General features: G+C 39.2%; 1 protein-coding gene across 4 annotated transcripts in view; it reads left to right on the top strand.

Moving 5' to 3' along the window:
• Positions 1-13490, top strand: part of PAK1 (p21 (RAC1) activated kinase 1) — a 142896-nt gene that overhangs the window by 81295 nt on the left and 48111 nt on the right. For 3 of the 4 annotated variants that reach the window (XM_028514744.2, XM_036028765.1, XM_028514743.2), the window contains exon 2: positions 3035-3245. In XM_028514744.2, coding sequence (XP_028370545.1) covers positions 3056-3245 — 190 coding nt within the window. In that variant the 5' untranslated portion in view covers positions 3035-3055. The remainder of the gene's footprint in view (positions 1-3034; positions 3246-13490) is intronic. The other variant, XM_036028766.1, reaches the window with a different exon arrangement.

Raw genomic sequence — 13490 nt, forward strand, 5'->3', positions numbered from 1 at the left:
TATCATTGACTATATTCCCTATGCTGTACTTTACATCCCTATGACTGGTTTTATGACTGGCAGTTTGTACATCTTAATCCCTTTTGTTCTGGGGGTCTTGCAAGATGGTTTCAAGTACCTAAAGTTCTGTCTAGGGAAGGGGAATAATCTTTTTTTGAATAGCCCTGACAGATAAGATTTAAGACTAAGTGATAGAAGTAGTTTTTGTTTGCTTATTTGTTCACTTGTTCTTTTATTTGTTCATTTGTCCAACAAATCTTTATCGATTACCTCTTCTTTACCAGGCCAGGTGTTGGGGAAAAATAAATAAGACTGAACTTTGTTTTTGAGGAGTTCACAATCTAAGTCCGGCCAGGGAGGGGAGTAGCAGGGGAGGCAAATGTGTAAGCAAGTCATTACAATGCAGTGAAAGGTAGGTCGGACTTAATACAAGTAAGAACTGTCTCACTGAGGTGACCAAAGGTAGACTAGGCTGACTTTTGAGACCGTAGAGTACCTGTCTCTGCAGGTGTTCAAGAGTAGGCTGGATGACTGACCGAGGCTGGATGACTGACCGAGGCTGGATGACTGACCGAGGCTGGAATATGGTGTAGAGGATTCAAACATCGTATTCCACCAGCAGATTTCATGTTTTGAGTCACCTGGAATCTTTTTGAAAGTGGAGATCTACCACCAAGAATTCTCCAAGCATGGTGGAAGAACTGAGAGATGAAGAAAAGCTGTATGAGAAAGGCCGAGGAAGCCTTTTTTGGCACAGTCCTGGGCTGTGGCCCTGAAAGGGAGTTGCATTCAGTGAGGCTGTTGGCTGAAGAGGCAAGGAAAGGCCTGCTTAGGGTATCAGGTGGCTGCAGGGAGTATAATTTTGGAACTGGCATTACAAATGGGGAAGTACACTTGAGAACTGAGCCTGTGGAAGTTTTGTTTGGGGGAGCTGAGGGATGTGAGCTGGGGCTGGTGGGGACAGCAAAAGCCAATCTGCAAAGTGCAACGGGAAGAAATGGATAAAAAGCGCACCATCCAGGGAGTTAATTTAGATGAATAAGATTGTCTTTGCTTATTTGATTTCTTTCGTTCAAAAAGACAATTAAGGAGTGGCTGGTTTGTCAGAGGGAGGTCAAGATGAATTATACAAAGAAATGTTTTGAATTTGACCTTGAAAGATGAGTAAGATTTTTACTGTTCAGAGGTAGGAGAAATCATTGACCCAGAAGTTTGGAGGGGTCAAGAGGAGGGTAAGAGACTATTTGGCAAATTTAGGAGAACAGAGATTTCTAAGGTGTGGTTTGAATGTAAGTTGTGTCCACATGTGGTGTCTTAGTTTATAAAGTGAGTCAGTGTCAAATTGGGGGAAGAACCTTAAAATTTCATCTGTACTAAACCCCTTAATGGCAAATATATATCCCTGTGCAAACTTTTGGTTAATTAAAATATTTATTTAATCTACTGTGAGCCAGATACTGGGGTCCAGGCACTTTTGGATCACAGAGGTGACAAAATTGAGCCCAACATTTGGGGAACATTCTGGATCCTGGAGAAGACATTTATAACAGTAAAAATAAATGTAATAATCAAAAATATATCCTTTGCATTGGGTCTGGAGAGACACCTAACTTCTTAGCGGTGAGAACATTTCCAAAGGGCATGTGTAGAAAGGATTGTGGGGGGAATATGAGATCAGTTAGTTCTGCATTTTTTAGGCACTGTTAAAAAGACTCCATACTATAGATTTTGTCTATGGCATTTAAGTAATTGATATCTAAAGCAGTGGTATTCAGATGAGATTGGGTACATACAGGGTGGTATGACCATAGACTAAAGCAGTGGTATTCAAATCTGGATGACATTAAGATCATTGATTTTTTAAAAAATTACAGGTATTTGGCTTTCGGTCAGCCATACTAAATCAGAATTTATGGGGCTCAAACTCAGGCATCTATACTTTCTAAAAAGCTCTCTGTGATTATGCTGAATTTTTTTTTTTAATGAGAAACGTCAGTCTCTAAAACACTGTTGTGTTTGACTCCAAGGAACTTACGTTATAAGTAGTCATAGCTAAAGACGTAATTTCCACTGTAGCATGGAAGACTGTTGAGAGACTTGATTAATTTTGGAAACATGTCTATCCATTGACAGTTATTTGAGGTAATAATATCTATCTTCATTAAAACTATTGCTACCATGTGATAGGGATTTTATTCCTTTTTATTCGATTTCATTCCTTCTATTTTCCAGAAGCACTGGAGATTACTAATAAACCAGCATCGTGCAGGATAGGATGGCTATTGCATCGGCCATCATCTATTTAGAACAAGGTCAAATTTTAGAGGAAGGAGATAGGACCGAGGTGATATAGGCCAGGTGTCAGCAAACTTTTCCTGTAAAGAACCAGATAGCAAGTATTTTAGGTTTGTGGACATAGTCTCTGCTGCAAACACTCAGCCCTGCCATTGGAATCTGAAAGAAGCCACAGACAATTTGTAAATGAATGGGTGTTGCTATGTTTCAGTACAAGTATTTACAAAACCTGCAGCTTTATAGACCCTTGATACAGTGATACAGTCCATTCCAGAGAGAGAATGTGATTTTTCTTAGGTTACAGAATTACAGATAGGCAGAGAATTCACTATGTGGAATGCTGTTAGCAGTTTTATTTAATCATCATGTGAATGAATAAATGACACCCAGGGATTAAGGAATTTTTCTAAAGCTAGTAAGTGGCTCTGGGATGCATGGTTTAGCTGGGCCAAATTTCTGTTTCTTCAACTACATCATCACGGTTTTCTGTGCCATCCAATGCCATAGATGGGGGAGTGCGGAGAAAAGTAAAAGTCTGGTGAGTTGGGCACAGAGTAGGCGCTGTGTCTTGGAGAGTCGCTGACTGATTACAACGATGGTGGTCATGGTACGCAGCAGCAGGGCTTGAAGTAGGCCCTGGAGGACGGATCGTATAATTTGGATTCTTTTAAACTTTTCAACATGTATTTCTTTTTGCTCAAAAATAATAAAAGTGTTATGCTCTTTTTTCTGATTCCAGTAGCTGCTGGTGGTGGTGACCATGTCAAATAACGGCCTGGACGTTCAAGACAAACCCCCAGCCCCTCCCATGAGAAACACCAGCACTATGATTGGAGCTGGTAGCAAAGATGCTGGAACCCTAAACCATGGTTCCAAACCTCTGCCTCCGAATCCAGAGGAGAAGAAAAAGAAGGACCGATTTTACAGATCCATCTTACCTGGCGATAAAAGTACAGTATTTCATTTCTTTCTCATCATTTGAACTTCTTTTTTCATCATACTCACTTCTTTTTTGTAACCTGGATGAAAGGTCTGTTATTTCCTTCACTTAATTTTCCTTTAATACCTTTTCCCCCTATTAAATATGTCTCTTGTTTCTTTCCTAAAGTGGCTGAAGTCACTTGGAAAATAGACCTATTTTTAAATTCTATTAATTATTCTGAGCAAAATTCTAAGAAAATAATCATGCACTTGCGAGCCTTGGACAATCTGTATGTTTATTTACTTTTTAAGTTCTTAAACTGTTTATGAATTCTCAAAATGTAATAAATATTGACATGTCTTCATTTGGAAATGCTTTTTTCCAAGGTAGTTTTATTTGGAATGCATTTTTCCAGATTCTTGATTACTTCTTCTTTATTCATATGTCCTGAGTTCACATCCAGATTTAGGGATTAAATATCAATAAGAAGGGAAAGTAATAGCTGAGGAAAGGAAGCAGGACTCAGCATGAGTTCACTAAGGATAAGTCGTACTAGGTGGGCAAATTTCCTTTTTATTGATAAAACTTCTAGAAGAACAATCAGGATTTTAACAGTGTATTTGATAAAGTCACCAAAAGCCCATGGACAAGACAGTGAAATAGAGGTTTGGGTGCCCATATGAATAAATTACTTTTGTTTGACAGCCCCTCCCCCGTATTTATTTAAGTGCCTGTTGCCATGAGGTAAAATTCTCGGTTGTACTGATGTGTTGAAGAAATTGGCTTTCTGCTTATAAATAGTTATCATGAGCTTCTGATTTAGGTGGATCTGGTTCAAATCCTGGATTCTTTACTTACCAGCTCTCTGACTTGAGGTATGTCAGTTAACTCCTTTGACTTTTAGTTTTCTGTATCTAGGAAAGATTGGGATTCCTATCTTTAAAACTGGGACAGTATCTTACATGGTTGTTGTGTGAAGGTTACATGCAAAGTTCCTAATAAATTACCTTCTGCACAGAAGGTAAATATTAGTTTCCTTTCTCTTGTTTCTTGAAGGTGGGATGCATGGCTAATAGATTACATGACAGACAAAATCAGAATTGGGATTCTGAAACAGTAGGCCAAATGTAACAACCACAGTGATAAATTGCAGAAAATATTTTACATTGCAGAAAAGTATACCGTATTTTGCCGTATATAATGTGCACCTGTGTTTTTGACCCAGTCAGGAAAAAAAATCTTTCATTTTAAGTTTTCAATTCAATTATTTATTTATTTATATTTAGAAACAAAACCAATTATATTCTAGGGTATTATTTTGCATACAGATCATTAGTGCTTTCTAGATTTAACACTTTTTTTAAAAATTTTTTTTAGCCCTGGCTGGCATAGCTCAGTGGATTGAGTGCAGGCTGGGAACCAAAGTGTCCCAGGTTCGATTCCCAGCCAGGGTACATTCCTGGGCTGCAGGCCAGAACCCCCAGCAACCGCACATTGATGTCTCTCTCTCTCTCTCTCTCTCCCCCCCTTTCTCCCTCCCTTCCCTCTCTAAAATAAATAAATAAATAAAATCTTTAAATTTTTTTAAAGATTTTATTTATTTATTTTTAGAGAGGGAAGGGAGGGAGAAAGAGAGAGAGAGAAACATCAATGTGCGGTTGCTGGGGGCCATGGCCTGCAACCCAGGCATGTACCCTGACTGGGAATCGAACCTGTGACACTTTGGTTCGCAGCCTGCGCTCAATCCACTGAGCTACGCCAGCCGGGGCTGATTTAACACTTTTAACGATAAGTATAAATAAAAGAATTTAAAGACATGTAGATACGGAGTTAGTACTACCTATGTATGATGCGCATCCTTTTTTTTTTCCTCAAAAATTTAGGCAAAAAAGTGCATATTGTACATGGAAAAATACAGTAACTGCCTAACTACAGATTGGGGAAGATGGTAGGTGATAGCATCATTAATCAAATAGAGAACCCAGGAAGTGGAACAAGTCCAGAGGGTTGGTGGCTGGAGAGCAGGAAAGATGATGACTGTAAACACTTTGCATTTGAGGTGAAAAGATAATTTCAGACACTTTGCATTTGAAATGTCTTGACGTAGAGATGTCCAATAAGCAGTGATCTGACAAATAGGAAGTGATTGGTGAATGCTTGAAATGGGAACTGTTGAGCTCTTTTAGTGAGTGTGCCAGGCTTCTGTCTTTGTGTGTTTTTCCTTTCCCTACTCTGTGATCATTGTGAGCTCTTTTCAAGTTTAGGTAAAAGAGAGATGGTAAGTTGCTTAACTTGTATTTTTTGACTAATTCATTTATGTAGTAGTAGATGCCAATTTCCTAGGTACAGGGGCTATGATGTAGGTGGTGTTTGTTACCCTGCGCTGGAACTTTCTGCCACATATACGGCCACTTCATCCCTCAATTTAGGTGTGTGCTTATTTTTAATATTGTGCTTTTATCAACCATAATTGTTATAAGATCTTTATAAATAAGTAGGCCTTCTGTCCAAGTTTCTACATGTCATGAAAAGGACTTTTAAATTAAAAATTAAAAGGTTGGAATTGCTTTTGCTGACAAACTAGGAAGATAAAATTCCTGACCCGTAGGCCTCATCATTTAAAAACTTGTTCTTCAAAGGATACCATGAAGAAAGTAAAAAGATAACCCACAGAATGGGGGGAAATTTTCCCAAATTATATATCTGATAAGGGACTTGTCTCAAAAAATATCAGGAGCTATTACAATTGAACATTAAAAAGACAACTTAATTTAAAAATGGGCAAAGGATCTGCATAGATACCTTTCCAAAGAAGAAATGCAAATGGCCAATAAGCCCATGAAAAGATGCTCATAATCATTAACCATTAAGGAAATGCAAATCAGAAGCACAAGGAGAGACTACTTCACACCCACTAGGATGGCAATAATAAAAAGATAACAAGTGTTGACAAAGATGTGGAGAAATTGGAACCCTCATACACTGCCAGTGGGAATTTTGAATGGTGTGACCAGCTGTGGAAGAGTCTGGCAGTTCCTCAAAAGGTTAAACATAGAGTTACCCTGTAACACAGGAATGAAAACATGCCCACACAAAACCTTGTACGTGAATGTTTGTAGTAGCATTATTCATAATAGCCAAAAAGCAGAAACATACCTAAATATCCATCAACTGATGAACGGATAAATAAAACATCATGCATCCATCCATACAGAGAAATATAATTTGGTAACAAAAAGAAGTGGAGTCCTGATCCATGCTATGACATGGGTGAACCTTGACAACAGTGTCAGTGAAAGAAGGCAGTCACAAGGGACCATGTATTTTATGATTCCTTTTATATGAAATGTTCAGAATAGGCAAATCCAAGGGCAAGAAGTGGATGAATGGTTGCCTAGGACTGTGGGGGAAGCAGATGGGATCAGGGAGCTCTGACTAAGTGGTATGAGTTTTCCTTTTGGGGTAATGAAAATGTTCTAAAATTGATTGTGGGGATGTTTGCCAGGCTCTCTCAATATACTTAAAGCCACTGAATTGTACACTATATAGGTGAATTGTATGGTATATGAATTGTATGTCAGTAAAACTCTTTAAAAAGAAAAGATTGCTGCCTGGAACAGGAGATGAAGCATGACCTTCAGACACCATTGGGAACTGAAGGAATGATCTTACGTGCTAGATAGGAGGTGGGGGTCTGGAGAGCTTGGTTCTCCCATAAAGTGGCTGCCTGGTTTGGGTCAGTTACTTCTCTGTACATTTCAGTGTCTTCATCTACAAATTTAGAATCAATGCAGTGGACAAATATAGTCTCTTATACCTTTAAAGTCCTGTAATAAGATAAATGAGATATTATGAAGATGAAGTTGGATCAGGTTATATATGTAGGTGAAAAGAATCCAGTCCATTGTAAAGTACTTGAATCCGCTATAAAGCTGTAGCCCCTGAGGTTCTTCTGGAAATCCTTGCTGAGTAACCTTAGTAACCTTTCAGACCAAATCTGGTCTGAAAATAAATCTCTTACCTCAATATCGAATCTGTGTCTCTATAAATTCAAAGCACAGAGGTAGAAAGCATAGAGTCACCAAAAGTTCTTGTGAAATGATTTAGTAAGCTTTCTTTCATGCTGTGGGTATAGGTTTTTCCATACATGTCCTGAGCACATAGGTTTAAAATACTTGGAGGGCGATGATTCTTGTGTACATCAAAATGAAAAATTTTTTAAAGTGAGTTTTTTTTTCTCTTTTTTTGGAGCTTTTATTCAGCTTGATTTTGCGCATGTTGATATTGCCTTTCAGCCAATCAGCATTTGTTGACCTGCTGCGTTGTGTTTAACTCAGTCCTGGCAGGATACGCAGCCGTGTTGGCAGTCACCAAAGTGTTATTTATGCCCTTTATAAAGTATTTGAGATTCTGTACCTGCTGCCTAAAGCAATGGTCTAGAACGGGACTTAGATGACCCAGATTGAGTCCTACTGTGGTAGGCAGTTACACAGACGTGAGCAGAGCAAGGACGATGGGCCAGGTACAGAAGGTCACAGGGTGGTGGTGGGGGAGTCGCAGGTGCCCAGCAGTGGGGAAAACTGGGAAAACAAGGACCTTGCTCCTAGGGTAGCCTTTCTTTCTCTAGCATATTGCTGGTCATGTGTTTTGACCCCCCTGACTTTTCATATTTGGTCATGCAGTTCAGATCCTCCCCTGACCTTCCCCCTCTAAGGGGGAAGAGCTAGGGGGCCAGAGAGTAGCCCTTAAGCACTAAGCTCCCAGGACAATGAGGTTCTGACCTGAATCAAATACATCTCAGCTTCAGTTGTGTTTTAGCTCCAGGCCCAGAAAAACAGCAGAACCACACAAGCAATGCCACAGCCGACGTCAGGACCAGCTGTGCTGACTAATGACCCCCTGCTCTGGCACCAACCAGTTAGTGGAGACCAGAACCCTGAAAGGACACACCTGGAAAGCTGATGAACATTCTATTGAGCTGGAGATCCTCCCCTGGGACGGCTCCTAAAATCTCCACCCTTGAAAGCTCTTAGGCCAAGAGGACTCAGGGCACTCTCCCTCCTGGGAACACACCTGTGCTTTCCTTTCCCCATCTCCTTTTCCCCCATGCACGTTACCTTTACCTTTCTCTCTCCTAAGTTCCAAGGCCCTTCTTTTGCCTCTGTAACTTGTTTCCTGAGCCTATTTCTTCTACCACTCACTTCTAATACTTCTGTGACTTCCTAAATAAACTTTCTTTTATAGTTTGAGTCTTGGCTGTGAATTCTTTCTTAGCCAGGACTTAAGTACTGAGGTTGCTGAACTGAGGTCGGATCTACCTCCACTGGTCTAACACCTGGTTCTGTTATCACCACAGACACTACCTCAGACATTTACTAATAACTCTGCCATTTTTCCCTCTTACCTATTTATTTTGATCCCAGTATCCATATCTATAACATGGTAAAACTAATTTTCATCTACCCCATATGGTTGGTAGGCTTTTGTCATTTGATGTAGTGTGTATAAAAGCAAGTGTCCAACCTTTTGGCATTTCTGGGCCACACTGGAAGAAGAGTTGTCTTGGGCCACACATTAAACACACAAACACTAACAAAACTGATGAGCAAAAAAAAAAAAGGGTTTTAAGTAAGTTTACGATTTTGTGTTGGGTGGCATTCATAGCCATCCTGGGCCACATACCACAGGTTGGACACCCCTGTATGAAACACTGCACAAATATAAAGTGTTGTTTTTTATTAAAAACCTCATTTCTTGTTTTATGTGATACCGACAACAACTCATTTTCAGTTGCGGAGGCTGAGGGTTAGAAAAAAGTAAATTGTTCAGGGTCTCACAGCTGGAAAGTGGCAGGGATGAGTGTGGAACCAAGCTTCTTAAAGTATTTGTTACATCCTAGCACACTATCTCTGTTAGTTGTTCTCAACCCAGATGTCACATCTGACTCACTCGTGGTGCTTTTAAAAAATACAAATGCCTGGGTTTTACCCAGGCTTTTGGATCCAGAATTTCCAGAGGGATAGCTTTAGGATTCTAAGGAGACCTGGGAGTAGAGTTCTCTGTGGGCTGTGGTGGTGACTGAGCTTGAGGTGGCGGAGGGGAGAATGCCTGTGGGCATTCCCTAACGCTGACCTCCAGCACGGATGGCTTCGGTGTGTGCCCGGGGGAACGCATAAGTGATTGGAAGAAGCTGTCATCGAGGGCCTGTGATAGGTGGAGCTGAGCTGCAGAATTCCACGTGGGGAAGCCTGGTTCCTGTGGTTAGGATCTGGAGCCTTTGGTTTATGCTAGTTAGTCCTGTAGCCTTTTGTTTGGAATCTTTCTGGCTGCATTTTTCACAACCAAAGTGGAATTCTCTGAGCTTGGGAAGCATTTAGCAAAGTTAATTTTAAAACTGGACTACGTCAGTGTTTCTCTCTCCAAGTTTGGAGCATTTTACTGCGTTGAGCTCAGATTAGCTCAGCTGAACCAATGAGAGGTGCTTCTTAAAAATAAATCTTAAAAAAAAATCAGGCCAGTGACTTGTGCTGAAATTTGGATAGCTGTACAGCAATATGGGATTTTGTGGTGTCAGCCTCATTTCCCATGTTCTCAGAAGGCCGAATGGACTAGGCCAAAGATACAGTTAAAGTCAGGATGTGTGAGGTTGTAAGCTTGTTTTTCACTTCTTAAGTCCTCAAGCCTGTGATCTCTAGTTACAGGAAATCAGGATGATTCCTCTTCTTTCCTTTCTACTTTTTAAGCACCATAAAGCAACAAACATTTATTATCTCACAGTTTTGGGGAGTCAGGAATCTAGGAGCAATTTAGTTGGGCAGTTCTGACCTAGGTATCTCATGAGGTTGCAATAGAAATGTCTCTGATACCTTCTTACGTCAAAGGGAACTCAGCTTACAAGGATAACTTTAGCTCACAACGCACATGCATTTTCTTTACCTTACCTGATCCTCAAAACAATAATAACAATAATAATAAAAAACAGTTCACAACAGAGTAATAACATATAATAATAACCTTAAAATAGTAAGAACAATAACATAGCTATTAATATCATTTGGGCCATAATTTTGTCCTGAAGAATCTTACATCTTCAGTTAGGAGGTAAGTCTTAAAAACCTCAAGGAATCATACAGGACAGGACATGACTAAATGCTGACTCCATGTCTTGGGAATTCACAGACGGAGGAAAGATCAGGAAATTCAGTTTGGAAGAAGTGGGGCTTGAACCAGACTTTAAAAGATGGCTGAAGTTTTAACAGGGAGAATGAGAGGAAGAGCAGAAAAAGTGAACAGAAACTCGGAGGTGGGGATATGGGAGGTATATGCAAAGGCTGCAGAGCGAAGAGCAGCCTGTGGAAGCGGAGCCACCGTCAGCATTACCCTGTGTGTTTATGTTTTAAGTGCTTTCATATCCCCGGAGGCTCTTTTCAATAGACTACTCATCTGCTGAGCCACTCTCTCTGTGTGACTTCATTACCAAAATTCCTTTTGTATTTGATTATTCCATGCCTGTGATGGTATCTTATAAAGCATATTAATAACATAATAGAAATAAAATATAAATACAATAACATATAAACATAAAACATAAAAATAATTGCTCTTAACAGACTTTTAAGTGACTAGATCAAAAGAAATTTAGGGAAAAAAAGCAATTCCAGAGCCTTGCAACATGTCCCATGCATTCTACTTAGCTGTGAGGAAGACAGATGGATTTATGTCAAAGATGATGGCTTAATTTCAGTCCTGGTAAACCCTTAGCTTGCCATCTCTCAAAGCAGCTGTTGTTTGGAAGAGAAATTGTCAAGTGCGTAAATAGCTAAAACCTGTGGTCATTTCAGAGCGGTTTCTTTCACCTGGTAATGTATATTTAAGGTTCCTCTTGTCATAGCTTGATAGATGGTTTCTCTTTAGTGCTGAATGGTATTTCATTCTCTGGATGTACCACAGTTTATTTATCCATTCACCCACTGAAGTACACCTTTGTTGTTTCCAAGTTTTAGCAATTATGAATAAAACTGAAATAAACGTCTGTGTACAAGTTTCTGTGTAATAAGTTTTCAGCTCATTTGGGTAAATACTAAGGAGTGCACTTGCTTGATTATATGGAAGGAGGCTATTTAATTTTATAAGAAACTGTCAGCCTGTCTTCCAAAGTGACTACCATTTTGCATTCCCACCAGCAGTGAATGAAAGTTTTTGTTGCTCTGTATTCTTGTCAGCATATGGCCTGCCAATTTTGAGTTTTGACCATTCTAACAGGTGTGGAGAGGTATTTCATTATTGTTTTAATTTGCAGTTCCCTAGGACATATGATGTTGAGCATCTTTTCCATCTGTAGATCTTCTTTGGCAATGTGTATATTCATATCTTTTGCTCATTATCTTGTTTTCTTCTTGTTGAGTTTTAGGAGTTCTTTGTATAGTTTGGATAATATTTCTTTATTAAATATACCTTTTGCAAATATTTTCTCCCTGCCTGTGGTTTGTCTTCTCATTCTCTTGATTCTCAAACTTTTTAAAAAAATTTTTATTGAATTTATTGGGGTGACATTGGTTAATAAAATGATATAGGTTTCAGGTATACATACATCATCTGTATATTGAATTGTGTGCTCACCACCCAAAGTCACCATTTATCCCTGCTTCACCCTATTCTGTCTCCTCCCACGCCCCTATCCTTCTGGTAATTACCGTACTGCATGCTGTTATCTGTATCTATGAGGGTTTTTTTTTTTTTTTTTTGCTTAATTCCTTCACCTTTTTCACCAAGGTCCCAAATACCCTCCTCTCAGAGAGCTGTCAGATTGATATTTATATCTGAGTCTCTTTTTATTTTGTTTATTAGAGTCCACATATAAGTGAAATTATACGGTATTTGTCTTTCTCTGCCTGGCATATTTCACTTAGCATAGTACTCTCCACGTCCATCCATGCTGTTGCAAAAGATAAAATTTTCTTCTTTTTAATGGCTGAGTAGTATTTCATTGTGTAAATGTACCACAGCATTTTTATCCACTCCTCTACTGATGGATACTTGGGCTGCTTCCAAATCTTGGCTATTGTCAAAAACTTGGCAATGAATATAGGGGTGCATATATTCTTTCAAATTAGTGTTTCAGGTTTTTTTCAGATACATTCCTAGAAGTTGAATTGCTGGGTCATAAGACAGTTCCATTTTTAATTTTTTGAGGAACTCCATACTGCTTTCCACAGAGGCTACACCAATCTGCATTCCCACCAATAATACACAAGGTCTCCTTTTTCTCCACATCCTCACAACACTTGTTGTTTGTTGATTTATTGGTGACAGCCATTCTTACAGGTGTGAGGTGATAGCTCATTGTGGTTTTAATTTGCATTTCTCTGATGATTAATGATATTGAGCATGTTTTCATACGTCTATTGGCCATCTGTATGTCCTCATTGGAAAAGTGGGTATTTAGGTCCTTTCCCCATTTTTAATTGGATTGTTTGGGGTTTTTTTTTTTTGGTGTTGAATTGTGTAAGTTTTTAAAATCAATTTTGAGCATTATTGCCTTATCAGATGTATCATTGATGAATATGTTCTGCCATTCAATGGGTCGTCTTTTCATTTTGTTGATTGTTTCCTTTGCTGTGCAAAAACTGCTTAGTTTGATGTAGTCCCATTTGTTTATTTTTTCTTTTGTTTCCCTTGCCCAACTCAATATTATCAGAAAAAATATTGCTGTGAGAAATGTCTGAGATTTTATTGCCTACGTTTTCTTGTAGGATTTTTATGGTTTCGTGACTTAAACATTTTAGGTCTAATCCATTTTTTTAAAGTATTTATTTATTTTTAGAGTGAGTGGGAGGGAAGAAGCAAGAGAAGAAGAGAAACATCAATGTGTGGTTGCCTCTCATGCACCCCCTACTGGGGGTCTGGCCTGCAACCCAGGCATGTGCCCTGACTGGGAATCAAACTGACAACCCTTTGGTTCTTAGGCCCACACTCAGTCCACTGAGCTGCACCAGCCAGGGCTCTTTAATCCATTTTGAGTTTATTCTTCTAAATGGTGTAAGAAGGTGGTCTAGTTTCATTTTTTCCTTGCACATTGTCCAGTTTTCCCAACACCATTTATTGAATAGACCATCTTTAGCCCATTATATGGTCTTACCGCCTTTGTTAAATATTAATTCATAATAAAGATGTGGGTTTATTTCTGGGCTCTCTATTCTGCTCTACTGATCTATACGTCTATTTTCATGTCAGTACCAGGCTGTTTTGATTACTGTGGGTCTTATAGTATAGT

This window comes from Phyllostomus discolor, chromosome 6 (genome assembly GCF_004126475.2).
Source record: "Phyllostomus discolor isolate MPI-MPIP mPhyDis1 chromosome 6, mPhyDis1.pri.v3, whole genome shotgun sequence".
Classification (NCBI taxonomy): domain Eukaryota; kingdom Metazoa; phylum Chordata; class Mammalia; order Chiroptera; family Phyllostomidae; genus Phyllostomus; species Phyllostomus discolor.